At 40.1% G+C, this 25537-nt stretch overlaps 1 protein-coding gene across 2 annotated transcripts in view; it reads right to left on the bottom strand.

Annotated features, from left to right (window-relative positions):
* Positions 1-25537, bottom strand: part of LOC131691912 (uncharacterized) — a 460379-nt gene that overhangs the window by 161509 nt on the left and 273333 nt on the right. For both annotated transcript variants that reach the window (XM_058978657.1, XM_058978658.1), the window contains exon 7: positions 5492-5577. In XM_058978657.1, coding sequence (XP_058834640.1) covers positions 5492-5577 — 86 coding nt within the window. The remainder of the gene's footprint in view (positions 1-5491; positions 5578-25537) is intronic.

Below are 25537 nucleotides of genomic sequence, written 5' to 3'. Positions count from 1 at the left end.
GGACTTTAGATCGGATGCTTAATAGAGAGGAGTGAAAGGGACCGAGGCCTATCCCGTACAGCTTTCTGGGCTTCTCTGTATGAGCTAAGTTTTCGTATCTCGATTAAACGAATCTCGTATTGTTTTCATTGTCTGGATACCATAGCCACATTAGGCGCTATTATAATTTATTTTTTACATTAAGTCGACAACAATGTCCAGCCATTAGGCAGAAGGATGCTAAGCACATAAAATCTGTGCATAATAAAAAATCTGTTCCATGACAATTTGATCAATCCTTCCTTAAAAAAGTCTTGTGGAATGAAAGTAATCCAATTTTCTTCTTTCATATTCCTTCTCTACCATTTTGTCTCACCCTCTTCCACTATCTCTTACTTTTCTATTTTGTTCTACATTCTCTCTCTCAAAATCTCTAATTATTTCCCTAACTCAATTAATTTAAATCACTGATGTTTTATCCTTCTTTTTAATATAAGCTGTTCTTTCGAATTATATCCTGTGCATTTCACGACTTCTATCCAGCCAGTCAAATTACGGAAGTTGATCTAGATGACAATTCACATACATACAACATTGAATACAACTTTTACTAAAGTTCATTCTCTTTACTTCGATTATGGTAATTAAAGAGGATAACTTATTCTAGAAGTTTTCATTGTACATGCCACTAAGTTGCCAATTCTTTTTTTTTTTTAGGAGACATGAACAAAAACACTGTCGGGTCAAATATTTCACCAGAAACACGCATATTTATTTATTTTTTAATTATCTACTTTTTAACTTTCTAACCGATGCCAAGGATCCGAAGCAGCGTAATGCTGCTGAGGATCCGCCGGTCTCTCGCAGGCGAACCTGTGATCCACTCGTTTGCCCGTTTTATTCAAACATATGGGCTATCAATTAGGAACGGTAGCGATGTCGGACAGCACCCAGTTTGAAGCGATGTGGTGTAGCCATATTAGGCGTCCATTTTATTTTTTATTACATGCAGTCAATAAATCAGTAGCGAGAAATGGGGTGTAAATATGCTAAACATTATAATTATAAGTTTTAAAAAAATCTAAATGAATCACCCTTCATTGAAAACTGATCATTCTTTTCCGTTACAACCACTTCATCTATCACTCTCTTTGGTTTATTCGATCTAATGGCCATTCAGCCTTTTGCATTCGGATGAATGACAATTCGGCCTAATGACCATTCGGCCTAATGCTTTTCGGCCGAATGACCTTCGGCCTAATGACCCAGCATCGAAAATTCTTTGGGTTTATCTATTGGAATCTGTTCTTAGAAGCATTTCGGGGTGATATGCACAAAAAAATTGAAAAATTATCGTGAGAAGGCTGAATTATAAGCGTGTGCAACCTGACTACTTTTCGTTAGGGGAACTGGTGGTAAAATGAACACGTTACGCAAAGTCATTATTTTCTAACTAATACGTGATTGAGATACTACAATCACCTCATACGTTTCTTGTTAGGCATGTTTTGTACATATTTGGTGAAAATATTTCGACATAACCACAAGTTTCCAAACATTATTCTTGATTTCAAAACAAGTCCAAAAAAGAGACATGATTATAGCGTGTGGGTAAAATGAACACCTTCTAGTGACCTGCAAAATGTTCTGTATGTATGCAATGCTTAGCGTTGAAAAGCAATTGCTGATGTCCCAGCGGCTCATAAGCATTGCATACACACAGGGCATTTTGTAGGCAAAAAAACTTGTCACGGAAAAATTAAATTTTCATGTAATGCTAACCAATTTAAAATTCTGTGACATGGAAACACATCTACAAACTTGGGGTTATCCATAGGTGTTTAAAATTTAAGGATCTGTCGGAGAACAGTGAAGATATAGCAACTTGAACTTAGCAATTAATTTTGAGGCTTGGTACTTGGAGCAGCAAGATGGTTCATATTACCCCCACTACAACCTGTTCATTTTACCCCCTAAGACATTTTATTTTCTAACAGCCGTTCCGATTGAGCCGATTTGTCCTGATCCCTTCTTATTGCTGAGAAATATCTGCAAGAGGTTCAACTACTGTTATCTAACACCATTTTCACAATAAAATTAAAATTTTACCACAAAAGACCTTATATTCTACATGCCGAATTTAACATCAGCGACAAACATGAATGCCGATTTTGGTTTTCATCATATTTATTTCACATTCGACAGCTTTTTATCAAAAGAAATTATTTCAATATCCTTTGAATACTTGACAGGTCACGTTTCTGTGAAGTTTGTTCTAAGTTTAACTAACATTGACTTGATTTTGATACCTGTTCATTTTATCCCTCCCCCTGTTCATTTTACCCACAAGTCCCCTACATACATTTTTGTTGAATTTGCAAAGTGCACTCCCATATCGAAAACAAAGACGTAGTCCTACATCAATAGTCCCGACTTATCATTCGTGGTCGTGAGATAGTTCACGAAATCAAGAAATATTATTCATGAATTCGTAAACTCATGATTCCATTCTTTCATGAAATGTTCAGCTGCTAAGAATCAGTAATAGGTACGAGCAGTAGATATGAGAAAACTATTAGAACCTCGAACATTGTTATTCATTTGATTACTGTGTTGAGCACCACACATCGTGGTCATGACATGTTTCACAGAATGAAACTGTTGATATCATGAACATGGGTCACATTACTCCATTCGAAAGCAAGCTCTAGAATAAAATATCACGATAACGTGAACAAAAATGATGAAATTCGCGACTAAGATCCTGAAATCAAGATCGTAAATCGTGACCTGTTGTAGAGGGTGGTACGATTGCTTCTATAACCGCTCGTTATAGATGTTGGCTCTCACAATTTTATACTCGTTATTTGAAGCTTTTATAACGTTTTCAATCTTCGCGCTGATAGCTTGTATACATTTCCAAAAGTAGTGTGGATTAAAATTCTAGTTAATGCAATCTTGAAGAGATTGGCAAATGTGTGCTTCTCAAAACAAACAAATCATCTGATATTTTCTGTTTGATCCAGCTTGTCACTTTAAAACAAAGACTAATATTGACGATATCTTGAAGCAAGTCCGATTCGAGGTCGGGTTCTCACCATGGTGCATTTCCCAAATATGATGCATTAACAGAGATCGTTCATGAATAAAGCATAAATCAGTTGTTGTAAGTGACTTCCTTGAGTAAAATAAATAAGCAGTGTCATTTTTCACAGAAAAAAAATTATGTTTAACAATTAAATTACAAAAAAACATTTTCTTATTTTTTTTGTATCTTGTCAACAAAAACCTACAGAGAACTTTTAAAAAAGTTTTTCTAACCATTTCTTTATACATGTTTTGAAATTACTCATGCTAATTGACAGACAAAACTGTAATTCAATTATATAAGATGATTTATAATCATTTTTAACTCATTTCAAATCAAAATGTATTTAACAAAAGTCTTCCAAAATGCGATAGTTCTCGATATATTTGAATAGCAATTTTATTGCAACAAAAACAGTTAATTTGTGCAATTATTCCACTTTCAAAAGTTATTCGCGTTTCGCCATCATAAACTATCGACAATGTGTGTTGTTTTAAAGCCGTAAAAAACTTCTTTAGTGTTTTTGGAACATGCAGAAGCTTTTCCTAACAACAAATTTTAACATATTTTTATAATTCATGCTATTTGTGGTCAAAAATCGAATTTGATTATGATTCCACGCTTTTCTAAACTACTATGGCTCTTAATATTGAAAAATATTTCACACCTCTCAGTCCCCTGCTAATTAAATGTCGTTACAACATAAAAAAAAGAAAATTGTCTCATTCTTAGTCGTTAATAAAAAGGAAAAATAAATATAATTTAAATTGTTAACTTTTTGCTTTTGTGTAAATGACACAATGTTTTGTCAGTGTATATTTTTCCGTGCAGAAGTATGCATTCCCTGCAACTCTATCTTAGATAATTTTCCTATATAAAATAGGCAATCAAACAAAAAAAATGAACATGCATTTTTGAACATGATTACGCCTTTTCGAAAAATTGCTCATGTATCAAAATGTTTTATTAGTCCGATAAAATCATGGAGATTTATAATTTGAACACCACTGTAAAGTTTTGTTCGAATCGGCGAAGGTCATATTTTGTGGTCAGCCGGTTTCTCATGGAATCTCTCCATAGTTTCAAGAATGATATTATTCCTCGTTTGGACGTGAGTCTTTGTGGAAAACAGACAGAGAAAGAATAACCGGAACGGTGAGAATGAAGAAATAATGATGTCACCTGAGGTCACGTCGGAGAGCGTGTAAAGGCGCTTTAACCTAGGCTTATTAGCCAGGAAAAGGTGAAAATACATCTGTCCCATCCCAAAGGACCAAAAGAGTCACATTAACTTTCTTAGCCAAGTCACTCCCAACGATTTATCATAACCCCTTTGAACTGAAACGGTCGGTACGGTTGTCCTCATTTCTTCCTTCTTCAATATTAAAAAGGATTCGCTAGTTAGATTGAATAATATAATTGCTGTATAATTTTCAAACATCGTTAAATCAAACTCTGCACAGTATGCCTGGTCGTTTTAAAATTTGCGACATAATATGCTTGACAAGAAAAACACTAGAGAATAACTGCAGTGTTTTCCAGAATACTTTTCAATACTGGCTGCGTAATGGTTAGAATGGAATAGAATGATGTCACCTTAGGTCACCCCGGTGTACAAACTCAAAAGTTTTTAAGGTCAGGCCATATTGAATTCCGTTGAACCTCTTTACCGGCTTTCGATCGAGTAAACTGTAGAACACTTTAACGGAAAGAGAGTTGCTTAGTCTTCACGTTTCTTTTCAGTTTAGGAATCAATCCACAGTCTCGCAAGGAGGCAATATGGGAACACTACTGTTCACGCTGTACATCAAGATGTTACATTGCTACGTTGTGTTTGGATTGCTGGGTGTTACGAAGGGTTGAAACTGTAATTTGTAAATATGTGCTTTGACTGGTGTCGCATTAAGAAATGTCAAGTTAGTGCTTGCTTTTGCAACTCCCTGAAGATTAGAAGAGTCTAAACAATAGCTGCTTTGGAAGGTCGGTGTGATTTGTTCAATCACTCTACACTCTCTACATATGAATTGTACTGGGATACAAAATTTAGTTGTCCAAATCGTTACTAACATATTTTTAGTCGGGAATGCGAGCCTTTGCAAAGACAGCTATGTTACCATTACGCAGGTATCATCTCGTCTTCTTCGGACTCATAACAAAGGCAGTCGCATTCGATATGATTCGCCGTTTTCATAGTGTTACCGCTCAAACTCCGGTAAAATTGTTAACCATGCGCGCTAAAGAAAAATTTGCATAGCGAAACACTCCAGCATCACAAAAAATAAAAATAAACACTGAAAAAACCAAAAAAGTCACATACAAAATAGTGTCCATCGCAATACCATCAGAGCACTGCCGGTACGAATGTCCAATAGGAAGGAAACTATTTTGCATTTTATACCGTATAGACGTGAATGATAATTTTACCTGACAATGGCATCTGATTGACTGATGAATTTGTACCGGATGCGGAACTCGAACGGCGTTCCGGCCTGCATCGGTGCATGGAAAACCTGGAAAGAGGATTAAAAGAACAAACACACATCGAAGATATTAGATTATGGACACATTCCAGAAAGGTGAAGGTAATAGATGGAGAGGGAAAAAAAGTTCAACAGGAGGGTCTTCCCGTTCGTAGCTGGAAGGAGAAATTGAACGCATAACGAGAAAGGCATCCACGTATGCAAAGAAATTACCGGCATCTATATTCAGACGAACGTACGTTCGTAAACGTAGCGACCCTACACGTGCCGACATGTTAGATCTGGATTGTGTTGACTGTCGAATAAAAAAAGCTTTTATCATGAGGACATGTACACCGTAGATTGAACAGTGCGGAACGATATTTCTTTTGTAGTGTGTACTCTACTTAGTGAATGAAATGTATCGAACATGTTATGAAGAATCAAGCGTCCCCAGCACATTATGAATGATGGAAACGCATGGTAATTAGTTTTCTAACCAATGCAAACAATGTACGGTGTTCGGAAGTTATTACCCACACTGTATTGTACAAAACGAAATTATTCAATGTCTTTTCCCATTCACTCATTCAACACATCTAGTGTTCGGTCGAACCAGGAAAATTAAAATTCCTTGAGCTACCCGGTTTCGAATCAAGCATCACCTGAACCTGAATATCGTCGATGGAAAACCCGGCGACGACATCGGCAGCCTTAATAACACACAAGACACAAGATTCCAGTACCGGATAGGAACGCTTCGAAATGAACTGCCGGAGAGTGTGGAGACTGGCTGCCGCCACCGGTTCCAGTTTTGGATCTAGTTCTCGTTGTGCCATTCGTCGTCGTCGCCATCGTTGTCGAAAAATGCATATTCATGATGATCAAATGAGAATTTATGGCACGGTGCCGGTACTGCTAAATAACGGATGGCGAACGGGGGCGGATTGAAAAGAAAACTCCGACTGTTTACTGCCGGCGCGCTGCTGGCGGGAAGTGGTTCCATCGTCGTTGAAGGGTGAGCGAAATTGAAAACTCCGGACTGCGTGTTATCCGGGGCTACGTGTCGTATGTGTAGAATGGGAAATTCTTTTTTTTTTCACTCTCTGACTAACGTAAATGGAAAGCATGTAAATTTGGATATGAATTATGCTTCCTCCAGAAAAAAAGGTAAATCCGATGAGACATGATCTCTTTTTGAAAGCATCAAAAGGATGAGTTTTCGTGGGAAAATGAGAATTTGAATATTTCCGAACGAGAAATGACGAGGCGCTCATTTCTAGCATCGTTTGAATGTGGGCCCGAAAAGTTCGCACGGTTTGGTCAGGACTCCACGAAGGTAGCAGCAGGTTTATCAAATTAAATTTTTTATCTTTACTTCTTCTGTCAATAGGCTGCTGTGCGAAAGTGAACTTATCAATGGTAGCCAGTTCTGGCAGGCAGTAGCAGTAACGACAATGGATCTATCACTAGTCAGAAATAAACGGATTTTCATTAGGCAAATGTTTGCTTGCTTTGAGAATAATGATGATTCCTGACAGAGTTTTGTCGATGAAGCAAATGTTGGATCAATTGATTGATATTTGCTGTCAGGCCGATGAGGATATTTTGAACGGGGTTTGGAATATGTCGTGAGACAGGTGCTATGCAATCTGCCGAATTGAGATTTTTTAGGTTCTCGTGTGCCTGCCAGGGATTCGTTTTAATTATCAACCCAAGCGATAAATATTCTCGTATATATGTTCTGTCACTTATTTCAACGTTTGATTTAAATTGAGGAACATGTTCAGCATTTTCATTCCGCCCTATATGAGGGAGCCTTCAGTTCCAATGCCTATAGCATAATAAGGCATCTCACGTCGGTAGATATGAAGCATGTGGGACCAAAATAGAAATTTTTCCATGAATAAAATTGCTTCGCTTTGCATGATAAATTTTACAACCGCTATTTATGATTACACTGGATGAAAGGAAGGTTCATTACTTCTTATTAACTTGTTGCGTTAGGCTAACTTGTATGGGTTTGAGATATATAAATCAGAGTATAAAAATCGATCGTTACGAAAACATGACTGTGAACAAAAATCATGTGCTTTATAATTATGTTCGATTTTCCGTTAGTAACGCATTTATTAGTGGAAATATTTGTTTTTGTTTTATGAACTTCAATCGCGGTTTTCGTCGGCACCATGTCAAAACGTCCGAAGGGTGGTGCGTCATAATGCCCGGGACATTATGACGCACGCTGATTTTGGGATATTATGACGCAGAGGTATTGCGTCATAAAGTCCGGGATATTATGACGCACTCATAGTTCCGGATATTATGACGCATAGGCATTGCGTCACAACGTCCCGGGTCATAAGGTCCCAAAAGGTGGTGCGTTGTAACGTCAGGGACATTGTGATGCACAAGGGGTGCGTCATAGGATCCGAAAATAAGTGTGCATCATAAAGTCCGGGACCTTATGATGCATATCCGTTTCCGGATGTTATGACGTTCCCGCTGTGCGTCAGAATATCCCGGACGTTATGACGCACTGTCGTTTTCGGGTTTTATATCGCAATGGACATGTTGGACCCTGTCACTCATAGTATCGTATATTATGACGCACATGTGCTGCGTCATAATGCCCCAGGTCATAACGTCCCCAAAATAGTGAGCGTCATAACGTCCGGGGCATTATGACGTACGAGAGTGTGTCACAATATCCAGCGAGAATGCGTCATAACATCCAAAGTTATTCTTGTGTCACAACGTCCGATAGTAGTCCTGTCTGGGATCTTATGACGCACACTGTTATTGGAATGTTATGACGCAGAGGCATTGCGTCACAAAGTCCGGGATAATATGACGCATTCAGTGTTTCGGAGATTTTGACGCACACGTACTTCATCATAACGTCTCAAGTCATACAGCATTGAACATTATGGCGCAGTTGTTATGCGTTATAATATCCGAAACTACATGAGCGTCAGTGTCCACGAAATCAGCTGCGACATAAGATCCGAGATCAAATGTGCGTCATAACGTCCGGGACATTGTGACGCGCCCGGTGTACGTCATAAGATCCGAAAAGAAATATACGTTATAAAGTCCGGGAACTTATGACGCACACCCGTTTTCGGATATTATGACGCAGCCTGGTGCGTCATATCGTCCCAGACATTATGATGTGTCTTTCTTTGGGACCTGATGACTTGGGACGCTATAACGCAGTACCTGTGCGTCAAAATATCCGAAACAATGAATGGGTCAAATTATTCCGAACTTTGTGACGCAATTCCTCTGCGTCATAACATCCCGAACATTATGACGCAGGACTACTTCCGGACATTGTGACACTAGAATGACGTACATTTATTTTCGGACCTTATGACGCACATGACAATGTCCCGGACGTTACGATGCACATTATTTTGGGACGATATGACCTGCGGCATTATGACGTAGGTCTTATGCGTCACAATATCCGAACCTGTAAGTGCGTCACAGTGTCCAGGATATCGACTGCGATATAAGATCCGAAATCGAATGTGCATGGTCACGTCCGAGACAATATATGACGCACAAGGGATGCGTTATAAGATCCGAAAATGAATGTGCGTCATAACGTTCGGGCATTATGACGCAATTCCGTTTTCGGATTTTATGACGCAGCCTGATGCGTCATAATGTCCCGGACATTCTGACGCACCACCCTTTGGACGTTATGACCTCGGACGTTATGACACGGTGCCGTTTTCGCCATGTCATTACTAAATCGATTTTCTAACGTGAACTAGTTCACTTCATGGACATTATTCATAAGACCAAAGGTTGACTCATGATGTTATTCATAGATTTAGGAACATTAGTTCACAAAATCAAAACAGTCTGGATACTTTCTCGTGAACTATTTTACGAAAATCGGAATTTTATTCCAGAGTCCATACATTTCTCGTGAACTAATTCATGATTCTTAATATATTAGTAATGATCGAATATCCATGCTCGTGAAATAGTTCACAAAATCATGAAACATTATTCATGTATTCGTGACCTAGTTCATGTTTCCTAAGTAACGATCCAGGTTCCGTCATCGTGAAATAGTTCACGAAATCATAAAATATTATTCGTCTATTCGTGAACCGTTTCATGATTCTTAGTACATGATTTTCGATCTATTTGGTGTCTTGGTGATATTTAAAAGATATCCCTAATCATTTTTAATTTCATGCAACATGGAAATTAAATTTTCACGTGAACTTTTCCACACAATTGGGATAATTATTCGTGGATTCATTTTTGTTCCATGCACCTTTTCACGAAATGTCCAGCTGCTAGCGACCGGTAATAGGTACGAGCAGTAGATATAGGAAAGCTGTTAGGATATCGAAATCCGTTATGCAGTGTGATGTCTGGACAGAAAACGAAAGCTTTGCTGAGCATCAAAAATTGTGTTAGTGATATATGTCACAGAAAGAAGTAAAGCGAGACAGTCAAACTTTTATGATTCAGTTCATATTGTCACGATACGCCGAATAAAAAACCGATCGAAACCGAAAATAACAGATCGCGATATGGCAAAGAGAACTTACGAATACCACGATAAAACTGCTGATATCATGAATATGAGTCACATTACTCCACGTGACGAGCTCATAAGTCAGCTCTAGAATAAAATATCACGATAACGACAACAGAAATTACGAAAATCGTGACTAAGATCCTGAAATGATGAACACAAATCACACAACTCGTGACTAAAATACACATAAATTTCCACTACGTGAATAGATATTATGAAAATCGTGACAAAGATCCTGAAATCGCAAGCGTAAATTATATTACTCGTGATTAAAATATCAAAAATCGTGACTGAGTTTCTGAAATCATGAACGTGAATCATTCTACTCATGACTAAAATATCACGATAACGTGAATAGAAATTAAGAAAATCGCGACTAAGATCCTGAAATCGCAAACGTAAATTATATTACTCGTGATTAAAATATCAAAAATCGTGATTGAGTTCCTGAAAGCACGAACATGAATCATTCTACTCATGACTAAAATATCACGATAACGTGAATATAAATTAAGAAAATCGCGACTAAGATCCTGAAATCATGACTGTAGGTAGTGTATTACCAAATCAACAACAAGAATCATAACAAAAACTACACATGTCCAGGGAACAACCACAGTAACCCAACCAAACATTCGAATGTAACGCCATGTATATATTCGGGGCGCACTAGTTTTTTGGAAAGCACAAATAGTTTCATGAATACGAGGTTTATTATTCATAATTTCATGAACGATGGTCACGATTTTTATAAATCGTTCAGTTCACAAAATCGTGATCTTTTGTTCATGGATTTATGATCGGCTTTTTCCATGCAGAACAGGGGTGGCATTCCGCATCTCGATTCGACCAAGCGTTCGAGCTTGTTAGATTGCGTTACTAGATTTCGACCGGCTGTTCGAGCGCCAACTGTCAAATAAGAGTATATACACTGAGAGAATATATTTGTACGAATACATAACGTGCAACCTAAATAGACTAAGATTATGGTATGATCAATAACGTAGATGGCTACGCCCATGCAGGTCAATTTTGGAATGGGAAGGAATGTTAGTTCAACACTCGTGACTATTATGACCGAGCAATTATCTGCATCATCCACAAGTGTCGCAGGATAGGATTGGTGTTAGTAAATAGGGAAATGAATCAGGATCTATCTTGGTAGATATTGTGATTTAGTTTACTACTCACGCGCTTTGTTTTTTCATTTTAGATCAAAGTTTGCAGGAGTGCGACATCCAGTAGAAATATGAATGCCGTTCGAAAAGGCATTTTATTAAATATTCTTCCGCGGACGTTACATAAAAGGATAATACCGCGTGGAATATTATAGAGGTATCTATTCACCTATAGACAAAATTATTTTAGCAATATGTACGAAAGAAGATTGCCATCAATTTCCGATAATTCGAAACGAGCAATTCGAACTCCGAACAGCCGGCCATCGGCAGTATTGCTTCTTTTTTTTAATTCGTTTATTTGACACGGCTCAATGCGTTAGCTTGCCCTTTTATGTATTTACACAAAGCAAAAAATAAAAATAACAATAAAATTATTTTTAACCTGTAACCCGTGCGCGCAACTTGGTATTGCAAGCGGAGATCTTTTTACGCGTCGGGAAGATGTTCCTTCTTTCGCTAACTTCGGGGTCTGCTTCGTTGTTGTTTACGTCCGTATCATCATCCTGATTACTGCCATGATACTCGCGATCAGATGTTCTTCCTGGCTTCTTGCCCTTGCGGGTCACGAATGTGAACACTTCATCTTTGGTGGTAGCTTCTTCACTGGTGGCATTAGTTGTTGAATTTGAAGTACTTGACGCAACTTTAGCAGTTGTCATTATTGCTTGAACAACAGCCACAAATTTGGCAACCGTTTGTGGTTCAGGTAAAGATATCGGTGCCTAAGTATTGGCATATCTTTCTGGAGATGAGCTTTCCTCAGCTGTTTCTGGGCAGGGTTGTCCGTAATGTGCCGTTTGTTCACAGAACTGGCACGTATTAGTTTGTCCTTGATATGTACAAAGAGTTCGCTGGGTAATGGTATCACCCCCTTTTGTGCTGTACTGCAGGGCAAGGTAGGAAGGAATGGGTTCTCACCACAAAGACACCATTTGAAATACTTGGGAAGTAGTTTCTCCATTTGTCCTCCGCAATAGATTCCACTGTTCCGAAATTCGACATGAATCTTTTAATTGCCACTTTGCAAGTAAGTGGAGATAAATCTTGTAATTTTACTTCAATATTCCCATTATCCATGTATATAGGGATCTTGATTTCAGCTTTGTCACAAACAAGCACGTGTTTCTGAGAAATGAATCTTGTCACCTGGGCGAATTTTTTGAAGGTTATTAGCACAACATGCCTGACCTGCATACAGGTAACTTCCGAAAACCGAAGCTGCATTTTCACCTTCAGCAAATGTTCCACATCACGAATACTTGTTCTTATGCGAAAAGACCTGAAGTCAATGGCCACTGTGTTAGGCCGAATAATCACGTTTTGTTGATGAGACTCAGTCATCTTGATAGATCACACAAGAATAAAAATAACGGTATGCTTTGTTGTTCAGACAATGCACACAAGTAACTGTTTTTTTTTTTCGTTCGCTTTGCACTGGCTCGGACAGAAGCAGGAGCACACTGGGTATTATGACCGGTGCCTTTGATGGTAGAAAATAAACTGATGCTATTGCTTCTTATTAATACTTCAATGATCATTTCAAAAGGTTGCAGTGCAACGCAAGTTTACAAATAGTATAAAAAATATCCCAAATGAATGTGAAGAAATTCGCTGCGAAATGTTAATGAAAAGTTGGCATCGCCACTCTCCCTATCAGACACGTTTCCATAATTGGGTTAAATGCCAAATTGCAAACGACACGTTTATTATGCGTAATAAATATAATAAACACAACGACAAGAGTTTTTGATCCATCGGCGGCCCAGAAAAAGAATGGATAGGAGAAGGGCAATGCAGTAAAAACCCGTTTTTATCAGCCCCTTGATGAATTTTAGGCTGATAAAACGGGGACATTGAGAAAATCGGGACTTATATTTTTCTTTCTTTTTATGAAGCCGAAGCTCTTCAAATGTTATTCTTTAGTCCCTAGATATAGCTTCATAATCTTTTCTGATTATTTAGTTTAAATTTCCTTTAAGGGGGTCTGGCAAAAAAATTAAAAAAAAATATTTGTGCATAATCGCTAAGATAAGAGAAATATGTTCAAGAAAAGATTTACTCGTATTCAACTTGGTTCGTCGGCTAGAACCCATAAACTACCAGCTATAAATTATCATATGAAAAAACGGGGGTAGAAAAAATCGGGTGCTGGTGGAATCGAGTCTTCACTGTGCTGGCAAAGACTACCATATGAGTGGTTCAAACTTGAAAGAGTACTGCACTTCCGATGGACCCACATTTTCTGACAGAGTTAAGTTATGGGGTGTTAAAATATTTACCTTTGTTTAGGAAAGCAAAAGTAGTTTTTTACCGCTAGAACGGTTTTGTGGGGTACATTTGTACCCCAGAGCTATTTGCAATCCCTGTTATTCCGTTACGGTTTATTTTGGCTGCAAGCAATCTTTATCATGAATCAATTTGATTATTAAACTTACATTTAGACAGGTGGAATCTATTTATTTCACTTGACCAACTTCACAGTGCCCGCTTAAAGTTTGTTTGGGGTACAAATGTACCCTACAAAACCGTTTACGTTAGTGTTTTGTCATGTGTACATAATTCGGAAAATTTATTATATCTTTTTTTAAAAGCAGATTATCGATACATAGTAAGCGAGAAACTTGTGTAAAATTGTATTGGTGAATAATAGTATCTGTTATTTGATATAATAAAGCTACTATAGCAAAGTAACTAGAAAATGCACTTGGACCTTTATCGTAATTTTTGCTTTTGCGGATGAATGAGGCAAAACGCATTCGTGAATATGACTTGTGTATAAAATGCACCATGCACCCCTCGATTCGTCGTCTACTGTAGCCCAGGCTCTGGAACATATTTACTTTACATACACGTACAATGCACTGGCTCTATCACTCCTTTCAACGCCTTCCTATGGTATCTCCGTTACTGCCTATTGCTGTATTCTTACTGTTTGTATTGGCGTTTGGTGTTCAAAAAAGCATCGGAATAAATATACTATTTGGCCGGTTTTTGATTAATTTACTATTTGTTCGAAAGGAAATTTAACAATCTTCACAACGTCGTATAGATGGTCAAAATCGGCTCGAAACTACCGAAGTTATAGAAATATTACGGAAACAGGTGATTTTGGCATATTTTAATTACTTGTTCTATAAAAAATGCAATATTACATGATAAAATCGACAAAACACGAATGTTTTTGAACAGGCTTCTTTACGAATGGTTTTAGAATAAAACTATCCAATTTATTAATAAATTCAATAAAAATTATTCATATTAAAGCGATTTTAGTGCTGGGGTACGAATGTACCCCACAAAACCGTTTACGTATAGAAAAAGGCACGAAAGCGTCGTAGGGTTAAAGTTAGTGCCAGACCTTCATGAAAACTGAAGAAGGAACTTTTGGAGGTATTCGTCAATGTAGATTTGTCGGTGGACGGTTCCAGATTTAATAAAAAATCAGGCTTTTTTTGATCTACAGATCGCTTGCTACACAAAAAACCCTTTGTGTAATTCGACAGTTTCATCTTAGACCAATTCAAAAAAATTCTTACTTGAAAGGTTCCTTTTTCAAAATACGGTTTTTAAATCAAAGCTTTGAAAGTTTTACCTTGGCTTGGAAGAACCAGCACATTAATATATACCAACAAGTTATTTTACGCTCATCCGGACATGCCGTAGACTCAGGTGATTCGCATTTCTAAAGCCAAAGATCCTGACTCCTGCGGTAGCAGACAAAGGGTTAAGTCGCTGGTAAACTCTAAGCATGCTCATATGACACTTTCCACGCATTCCTAAAACTTTCTTCCTTCAACCCCTTGCTCTCCCTTGAGTACTATGGTTCTTAATATTGAACAATATACTTCATTTTCCAGCCCTTTGCTGATTGAATGTCGTTAAAAAAATAGTCTCACTCTTAGTCGTTAACAAAAAAGGAAAAAATAAAAGATAAAACTTGTATATCTTCAGCAAATTTGCCTAAGGCCTTCTTCATTTCCATAGAAGGCAGTGACGATCTATCTCGAACCGTTAAAAAGTTAAGCTAAAATTAGAGCCAATTAAGCTAATTTTTAAACGAAAAGAAGGGTCTTGCAAAGTACAACTACTTTCACAAACATTGTATAAGGCAAAGCTGTTTTAATTTAAGTAAAAAGTTCAAATTCCCCTGAGTTATACTTCTCCATAAAGAGAAAAGTTTGGGGGAAAAACCAATTGTCCTCCCTTAGTGAAAAAAATTAGGTAAAACCACTTTTACGCAAAAGGGCGCTAAACCTATATCAAAATTAGTAAAGGAATTTGCGTTTGGACATCGGTTCATCAGAATCCGACACTAGGTTAGTGACAGGACTAAGTTAGAGCCGGATTGACGCTAGCACAAAAAACCGACACTACTTGTGTTCCTGAGAAAAACTAGTAAACCGTGATGCAAACCAATGCGAGTAGCTTAGTCCTATCACCAAGTTAATGTCGGATTTTGATGAGATGAAGTCGAAATGCAAATCCCATAACTACTACATATATTTTGGCTGGTGCCCTTTCGCACAAATGTGGTTTAACCAATTTTCTCCCTGATGGAGGAGCATTGGTTTTCATCCAATTTTTTCTCCTTTGGGAGAAATATAGCATAGCGCATCTCGGATTGGCTTGCCATATCAAAACAAATGTTTCGATTTCACTAGTTTTCAACAGCTTAAAATGAACTCCTTTTCTTGTGGGACATATCGCTTGACAAGGGGTTTGTTCAGGACTATTACAGTAGTGTCCGTTTTCTTGGAGTCAGCGTCGATCCACGTCACTAAGCTAGTGTCGGATTCTGATGAGACGAAGTGGAAATGCAAATTCCATAACTAATATAGTTATATGCTTTGTGCTCTTCGCGCGCAAAGTTGGTGTTTAAGAAATTTTCTCCGTAATGGAGAAAAAATCGTTTTCACCAAAATTGTTGTCCACGAAGGAGAAATATAGCATAGCGCGGTAAAGTAATGATAACTCTTCCATTCCAGTTGGTTGGTAAATGACTGGGCAATGTGTAATATAGACCCGGTGGTTCGTCACAGTGGTCCTTAGCTTCTTTTTCAGTCCAGTAACTCCTATCCATACATCCCCACGGTGCCAGCTGGGGTACGAGTAACCATAAGAAAGATCGGGTAACCAACCCCGGTGGGACCATGGTCGTATGCTGACAGGGAAGGGGGGCTCCTCTTTTTGGAGGGTGAGTCCATCCGAGCGTCTGTTCCCCATGTTAGGGGCGGCTCAAAACAGCGTCTGTTTTCCATGTTAGGAGCGGCTGCTGTATCGTTCTCGTGTCAGCGTGGGACTCTAAACAGAGCTGACACGATGGTCCAGACAGGGGGTTGGGGAAGGCCCAACAAGCCGCCCTGGAAAACTAACCTTTACGAACAATGCAGAAGAAAATACGAATAGGAACAATCGTCAAAGACCTACGCGATGAAATACGGACTACGATTGGTAACTCGGAACATGGAACTGCAGGTCACTCTGCTTTCCAGGTTTCGACAGGATAATCTACGACGAACTCCAACCACGCAACTTTGAAGTCGTAGCACTGCAGGAACTTTGCTTGATAGGACAAAAGGTATGGACAAGCGGGCAGCGGGCAGCGGGCGGCTACTTTCTACCAGAGCTATGGCACCACCAACGAGCTGGAGACCGGCTTCGTAGTGCTGGGTAGAATGCGTCAAGGTGTGATTGGATGAACTCCGATCAACGCAAAAATGTGTAACTTGAGGATCAAAGGCCGTTTCTCCAACTACAGCATCATCAACGTACACTGCCCACACGATGGGAGACCGGACGACGAGCAGGAAGCATTCTATGCGATGCTAGAGGAGGTATACAACGGCTGTTCGCAACGGAACGTGAAAATCGTCATCGGTGATATGAACGCTCAGGTAGGACGGGAGGTAACGTTTAGACCAGTAATCGGGCCAAACAGCTTCCACACCGTATCGAATGACAACGGCCAGCGATGCGTGAACTTCGCAGCCTCCCGTGGATGGTAGTCCGAAGTACTTTCTTCCCCCGCAAAGATATCCACAGAGCCACCTGGAGATCACCCGACCAACACACCGAAAACCAAAACAATCACGTTCTAATCGACGGGCGATTCTTCTCTGATATCACCAACGTACATACCTATCGCAGTGCGAATATAAATTCGGACCATTACCTAGTTGCAGTATGCATGCGCTCAAAACTCTCGACGGTGTACAACACTTGTCGTAGTCAGACGCCAAGGCCCCCGCGCAAATTCGGCACGCCGGGGTTTCCCATGACTACGCACAGCGGCTGAAAGCAGCACTACCCACGGAAGAACAGCTGGGCGCAGTTACTCTTGAAGATGGCTGGAGGAAGATCCATTCCACCATAGGAAGTACGAATGTAAGCAATTAATAGAGGAGAAGAATGCAGCACGAGCGATGATGCTGCAGCACGGAACGAGACAGAATGTGAAACGATACAAAAAAGCACGGAACAGGCAAACCTCGGTCCTTCGAAAAAAGAAGCGTCAACAGGAGGAACGAGATCGCGAAGCGATGGAACAACTGTACCGCGTAAACGACACACGGAATAGCATAGGACACACGGAAGTTCTACGTGAAGCTGAACAGTTCACGCAAAGGCTATTTTCCGCAAGCCGATATGTGCAGGGACTTAGACGGCAATCTTCTTACGAACGAGTGTGAGGTGATTGAGAGGTGGAAGCAGTACTATGACGAGCACCTCAACGGTGAAGCAGCAGAGGACGAATAGCAACGAATCGTGGAGCACGCGCAGAAGACGATAGACTGCCGGCCCCTGATCTCCAAGAAGTCAAGGAGGAGATCGGTCGGCTGAAAAGCCACAAAGCTGCCGGTGTAGATCAACTATCCAGCGATCTATTAAAATACGGTGGTGAAACACTGGCTAGAGCGCTGCACTACGTAATCGCCAAAATTTGGGAGGAGGAGATTCTTCCAGAGGAATGGATGGAGGGTGTCGTTTGCCCAATCTACAAAAAGAGTGACAAGTTGGATTGCTGCAACTTCAGGTTCTGCAGAAGTGCCGCGAATACAAGGTGCCCACATATCATTTGTTCATCGATTTCAAATCGGCATATGACACAATCGATCGAGATCAGCTATGGCAGATAGTGTACGAGTACGGTTTTCCGGATAAGCTAATACGATTAGTCAAAGCGATGATGGATCGGGTGATGTGCGTTGTTCGAGTATCAGGGACACTCGCGTCCCTTCGAATCTCGAAGGCAAAGTGATGGTCCATCATGACTGCTGCTCAATGTTGTGTTAGAAGGTGTAATAAATAGAGCGGGGATAGACACGAGTGGCACGATCTTTAGGAAGTCCGTCTAGCTAATTGGCTTCGCCGACGACATTGACATAATGGCACGGAACTTTGAGGCGATGTCGGAAACGTGCATCAGACTGAAAGCTGAAGCTAGCACGATTGGACTTGCCTTCAACGTTTCGAAGACAAAATACATGAGAGGAAGAGGTTCTAGAGACGACAATGTGAACCTCCTATCCCGAGTTCGGATTGACGGTGAGGAAATCGAGATGGTCGACGAATTCGTGTATTTGGGCTCACTGGTAACCGCCGACAAAGATACTAGCAAAGAAATTCAGAGACGGATCTTGGCGGGAAATCGTGCCTACTTTGGACTCCGGAGGACGCTCTGGTCGAACAAAATTCGCCGCAGCACGAAGTAGATTATCTACACGACGCTGATAAGACCGGTGGTCCTCTACGGCCACGAGACCTGGACTATGCTCGTGGAGGACCAACGCGCCCTTGGAGTTTTCGAACGAAAGGTGTTGCGTACCATCTATGGTGGTGTGTAGATGGAAGACGGAACGTGGCGCAGCCGATTGAACCATGAGTTGCATCAGCTGCTGGAAGAACCATCCATCGCGCATACCGCAAAAATAGGACGTTTGCGGTGGGCTGGACACGTCGTAACAATGTCGAACGACGACCCGGTGAAGATGATTCTTGAGGGCGATCCTACAGGAACAAGAAGACGGGGCGCACAGCGAGCACGGTGTATCGACCAGATAGAGGACGACCTGCGGACACTTCGAAGACTGCGAGGCTGGCGACAAGCAGCAATGGACCGAGTGGAGTGGAGTGGAGCTTCTGCATACAGCAAGAGACAACAAGGCTCTAGCATGAACGGTAGGGTAAGTGCTCTTCCAGTTACTATTAACTCTTAATCAATAATTTCGCTTGATATATAGCGGGTTACAGATTTTATGCAATGCTGGATGTTCGATTGTCTTCAGCTCGGTTTTAATGCAGGGTTTGCACGATAGTTTTTGTATTTATCTCATATTAACATAGAACTCCTTTGTTCACCCGTAATACACAGCGTTAAATATGTTAATTACAAAAATAACTATTGATAGGTTTCCACCCCTTTATGGAAAATTTTCATGACAAACAATAATTCGATGTAAAATTCAATTAGAAGAGCTTTATCTACAATCTCCCAGAATTCAAATCTCAAACATCCCAGCTCGTATAGTTGATGCTTCCCCAATTCCAATAACTGTACGTTGCATGTTTAATTTGAAAATCCGCTACGTAGATATTATTGAAGCATCCCAGAACATCCATTGCCGCATGTACCGGAAAACCACAGACACAGATTCTATGTAGCTATGAGCAAATCAGCAAGCGGTTCACTGCAACAAGATTATCTTTTGCTGCATCGTAGTTGCGAGAAAATCAAAAAAAAAAACTTCTCCAACGCCCGCTCAGCCGTGTCCATACCCGGCGGCTACCTATTACTAGCGAGTTTTATGGCGCAGTGTCCCACCAGTCTGATCATCTCGCACAGCACAACACAACACAACACAGAATAGTTCAACACACAACGAAAAAAAACTGGAAAGCTCAGCTCATTCTCGCCGCCACGCCGCGCCGCGCTCGGGAATAAATAAATGAATGATTGAGAGAATTGGTGCGAACCCAGACCCACAGGAATCGGGAAGCGGGAACCATTCCCGGAACGTGCCTCGAATGCGCTCGTTCGTTCGTTGCACACTGGAGCGTACGAAGAATTTGAAGCTTTGGGGTTTGGATCGGAAAATTTTTGGCCTCCGTGGCAATTTCACCGGCGTACAGTAAGGTTCGTACCGGGCAGCCATATTTTATCATTGTCCAGTTTACCCACAAGCGAAAAATACACCCTCGCAACAGCTCTGTTGGTCGAGAAAGGTACCCATGAGAAGCAACCTACGTTGTTCGTCTTGTAGCTCGGCGAAACGAGCTTCGCTTAAATTACTGCTCTGCACTCGTGCAATTTTGGGTTTTGGTTGTTGGTTGCTTCGATATACCGTGATACAGCAGCGGTACAGCAGTGGGGAGTTTCCGTGCGATTGTTTTGCCTCCAGGTGAAATCTTTCCGCGCGAAGGACTAACTCTACACGCTTGTTACAGGTTGGAGGGTGTATAGGTAGCGTTGGTACGTCACGCTGTAAAAGATGGCGTTCGGTATTCGCCACCTCAGGTTCCACGCCTAGCATAGTTGAGTTGGGGGTAGCGGACATAACAATAATTTTGTACGTGGTTGAGAGTTATGATGAAGTGAAGGGCAACCAGCTAGGGAAGTGCTGTTCAAGTTTGACTCGGGTTAGTTTATGGCGTCGAAATGCACAATTTTACAATTTCGGTTGCTTGATTGCATTCCATGTGACGTGTACTCCATCAATGGACGTTAGGCGTAATGGATGTTCGAGTAATTTCAGCAGTTTAGGTTAGTTAGTTCTACGCCCATTGAGGCGTTTCGAAGAATATAGGGAAATACTTGAGTAACTTGACAAACGCGTATCTCATTAATTTATCTTAGTGTGGGGCTACTCCGGCATTTGAAAGACATACAGAGATGAACAGCAGCATTTTCATTGATGTTTGCCGGTTCCCGTGGTAAAGAGGAACAAGTTTGTCTTTGCCGGGAGACATGTCGGTAGACTTGAGTAATTCGTAGTAAATCTGCCTGAGCTCGACTACTGTCAACAGAAGACAAAAGATTAGTCCGCAAGATTTTAGGTCTGTTTCTAATGATCCTGCCACTTCTATTTTTACCATTTTTTTGTTAACGACCTATTGAGTCAATTTGTCAACAGTTGTTACGGCATTTAATTAGCAAGGGACTGGAAGGTGGAGTATGTTTTTCAATATTTAGAGCCATAGTACTCAAGGGAGAGCAAGGAGTTGAAGGGAGAAAGTTTAGAAAAGCGTGGAAGGATCATGTATGCAAGCTTAGAGCTCACCGGCGACTTGACTTTTTGTCTGCTACCGTAGTAGTCAGGGTCTTTTGGCATTAGAAATGTGAATCACCTGAGTCTACGGCATGTCCGGACAAACGTAAAGTAACTTGTTACTTCATGCTATCGGAACCGACAAAAAGTTGAGTCACGGTAAACTTCCACACTAACCATTTGCGACGTTGAAACTCCTGCCTGAGTGATTTTATTTTATCGACTATTGAGACTGTCTCAGCGTCTGTGTGGAAGTTTACCGTGACTTAACTTTTTGTCGGTTCCGACAGCATGAAGTAACAAGTTACTTTACGCTTGTCCGGACATGCCGTAGACTCAGGTGATTCGCATTTCTAATGCCAAAAGTCCCTGACTACTACGGTAGCAGACAAAAAGTCAAGTCGCCGGTGAGCTCTAAGCTTGCATATATGATCCTTCCACGCTTTTCTAAACTTTCTCCCTTCAACTCCTTGCTCTCCCTTGAGTACTATGGCTCAAAATATTGAAAAATATACTTCACCATCCAGTCCCTTGCTAATTAAATGCCGTAACAACTGTTGACTGCCACTTCTAGTTTTCCGATCTGTGTATTTCACATCCTTGCTCTCATTTAAGTACTATGGCTCCTAATTTTCAAAACATTCTCTACTAAGTAATCTCTAGCTAATTGAATGTCGCTAAAAATTGAAAACCTACCAATATGGGCACACTGGACCTGGGCCAGGGGCCCGAGGATTTGGGGGCCCCGCACTGAGGATGGATTTAAATCCGTACTAAGGTATGTATTCGAGAAAGGTAACTCGATTATTTGTATTTTTTATAGCTCAAAGTTTATTGGTTTCATTTTGATAAATATCTCATTTTGATTAAAATTTTTATTTATTTTAAGCAAAACCAATGATATATTTTGGACTACTCGTATACAAAGTTCGGAAGGAACTGAACTGTAGCGATAAACAGAACACGATGCTCAATACATCTTAGCATTCTGCGGATGTGGAAAAATGATTCAGGTCTACATCATATTTGGAACCGTACAAGAACAAATCTAAAACAGAATATCAATCCAAATTCTGCTTTATTGAAGTCTAGCGAAAGTATTACACTGTTTAGGCCGGATTTGGCATTCTCTACTATGCCTGGACCCTTTTAGACTGACACGGAATAAATAATGTTGTTTGTTGAACTAAAAGCAGCCAACCTTCAAACATTTGCGCTATCTAAAAAATTGAGCGATCTTGGAGCCTTAAAACCCCAAGTATTTGAAAGTTAATTTGAACTCCATAAAATTACAAAAAATGTAACGACCTCATTCTTTTTCTCTAATAATAATAATAATTGATGAAAAATGTTTACGGTCAGTTTAGGTGAAACGATGAACGCAAAGTCAAATTGTGAGCCACTTCCATTACGAAGAAAGGCTTGAGTTTTTCATCTTATAAAATCCGAATGACCTCGATTGATTCGAGTGTGTATCTTCGTCGCGAGCGGTTGACTCTTGTAGAGCTCCCTTCGAGTCGGTTAATTTTCATTATTTTCGGCGCAGTTTACTGCCTCCCGGTTATCGAAAGAGTCAATAAGGGTGCAATTCAACGATTATACAAGGTGAAGTGGCTTATAAAAGCATTTTCGGCATATTTTTGATTGACGCGATTGGTGACAGTTTGTGAAAATCGAATTCCGGCAAATGAAAAAATATCTTTTCCTCGCATTACGGGCCGTCGATTCCCGATGCAAGGACAATAAAAGTGCACAGAAAACATCTAGAAACACATTGTGTATTCTAAAAACAGTGAAAAATGGTTTTTCAGAGAAAAAAGTTCAATCCGAAAAGTGAAAAAAGATACGGCAATAAGAAAAATTAGAATATTCAAATAATTGGCGTTTCACCAGCGACTAGCGACTACCAGGTGTCGCCCCAAAATTCTTCACCCGAAAAATAGGTGGCAAACCAGCCAGTCGGTGCTCAGCTAATTTCGTCCGCGTCCCTTGTCACCTATTTTTTATTGAGTGTTTCATAGCCGTCATTCATCTTTGGAGCCGTCTTGGATATTCAACTGTTTTTTTTACTTTCTTATTTTTTTGCGAATGAGTAGAGGTTTTGATTCTTTAATATTCGGGATTGCAGATATTTTGTCGCATGTATATTTTGGGTGTTCGTTGATGTGATGTGGCACTGTAAGGGAACACGTATCTGCCGGTCGGCAAACTTTTCTTTGGACTGAGCAAACTAATTTCTATGTTTCTTTAGGGTTTGTTTTACCTACGGGGGAACTGATCCAAAGAGCATTCAATGTGCTTGGGGAAAACACATGGCCTTGTTTGAGTGGAATGATGACTTCAATCATGTTATGAGGTTTGAGAATTGACAATTCGCGAGAGGAATCGGGGACTGGTAAGCAATTACCTTCAGTTATGTCAGCACGAAGAATAAGTGTTTTGCTGTCATGTTCCTTGGTTAGCTTTCAATTCTATCTCATGCCTCCACGCGAGTCTAAGTTTATTAATGGCATTTGGTCCTTAGACCGGCGACGACTGGGTGCTATCAGCCTTCTGCCAATAGTAGCAGAAAGAGAGGGTGCGAACAGATCTAGCGGAGAAAACGGAGAAATCAGCTCCAATAAGACTTTAATTTGACTAGTATCGATGATCGCGGGTCAATACGTACTGAAAATTCGCCGCGTCTGTTTTAATGAGTCTAATTTCAAGTTCCGTTATTGGTGGCAAGCTCATGCATCAGGTTAACGATCCTCTGTATTTCCCTTTAATGTTCGATATAATCGTTCGTATACGTGTATTTCGCAAACAATCCGATATTAAAAATAGGAAATACTTTCGTTAATTTATAACATCTCGAGCTATCATAACTCTGTGTGTATAACGTGTTATCACTCGGTAGTTTGCAACCAAAAAAATATATTGTGGAGAAGGTATAGCGAAATTAGTCTAAATAATGTCGCAATAAATAGTGATCCGGCCTATTATGCAGATAATATTAGCTTTTCTAGGCAATACTCCCACGATCGGCTGTGTGGAGTTGAAATTGCTTTTGTTTAGAAAACATAGGATACTCTCGGTAGCCGGCTACCCAGAGTTTGAAAAGAACCAAAAACTAAACAAGATCATCTTTTTCGAGCGATCGTGTTCTCGAAAACTTACTAAACTACTACCTAATAAACTATGTACAGGTCGCATCGCTAGCATGGAGCGAATCCTAGAACACCAACTTCGCGACACCTATGGAAGAGTGTGATGAACCTTCTGTATAAGATTCCTCATTTTATTCAAACGATCACCGGGTAAAATCAGCACCGACACGATAGAAACCACGAAAAAATTCGTCGCGTGATTGAATATTATTAAGAAATATAAGCAGTGCTCCTTATAGCCGGCTTTCCGGAGTTCAAGTTGCTTATTTTGCTAATCGTATTAATACAACAAATGATATATTTCCCAAATTCTCGGCAGCCGGCTGCCCAGAGCAATTATTACATGACAACGCTATTGGCACACTTACTAACAACTCTCCCATTCCCGTGATACATGTGGATATGCAGAGGATTCCTCGGTCTCTAGTAGCAACATGTATCGGACTAACATTCCTTCCTTTCCCAGAAGATCTGCATTCGGACGCGGCCGGCGTCGGTATTGATCAGCATGCAGGGATCAGAATAGATTGTACAATGTGGCTCATCATGTTATTCCCAAACATGTTGTTCCAATGAACATTTTGCAACCTAATTTGGTTCTGGTCAATAACGGAGTAGCAACTACGGGCGATCTCTTATGCTTATGCTTATGCTTATGCTTATGCTTATGCTTATGCTTATGCTTATGCTTATGCTTATGCTTATGCTTATGCTTATGCTTATGCTTATGCTTATGCTTATGCTTATGCTTATGCTTATGCTTATAAAATCCGAATGACCTCGACTGGGATTAAACTTAATAATATAATATAAGCTTATTTAACCACCGACAATGTCTATTGTTGA

This window comes from Topomyia yanbarensis, chromosome 3 (assembly GCF_030247195.1).
Source record: "Topomyia yanbarensis strain Yona2022 chromosome 3, ASM3024719v1, whole genome shotgun sequence".
NCBI lineage: Eukaryota > Metazoa > Arthropoda > Insecta > Diptera > Culicidae > Topomyia > Topomyia yanbarensis.
The sequence above is the reverse complement of the archived record's forward strand: the minus strand, read 5'-3'. Positions and strand labels throughout refer to the sequence as shown.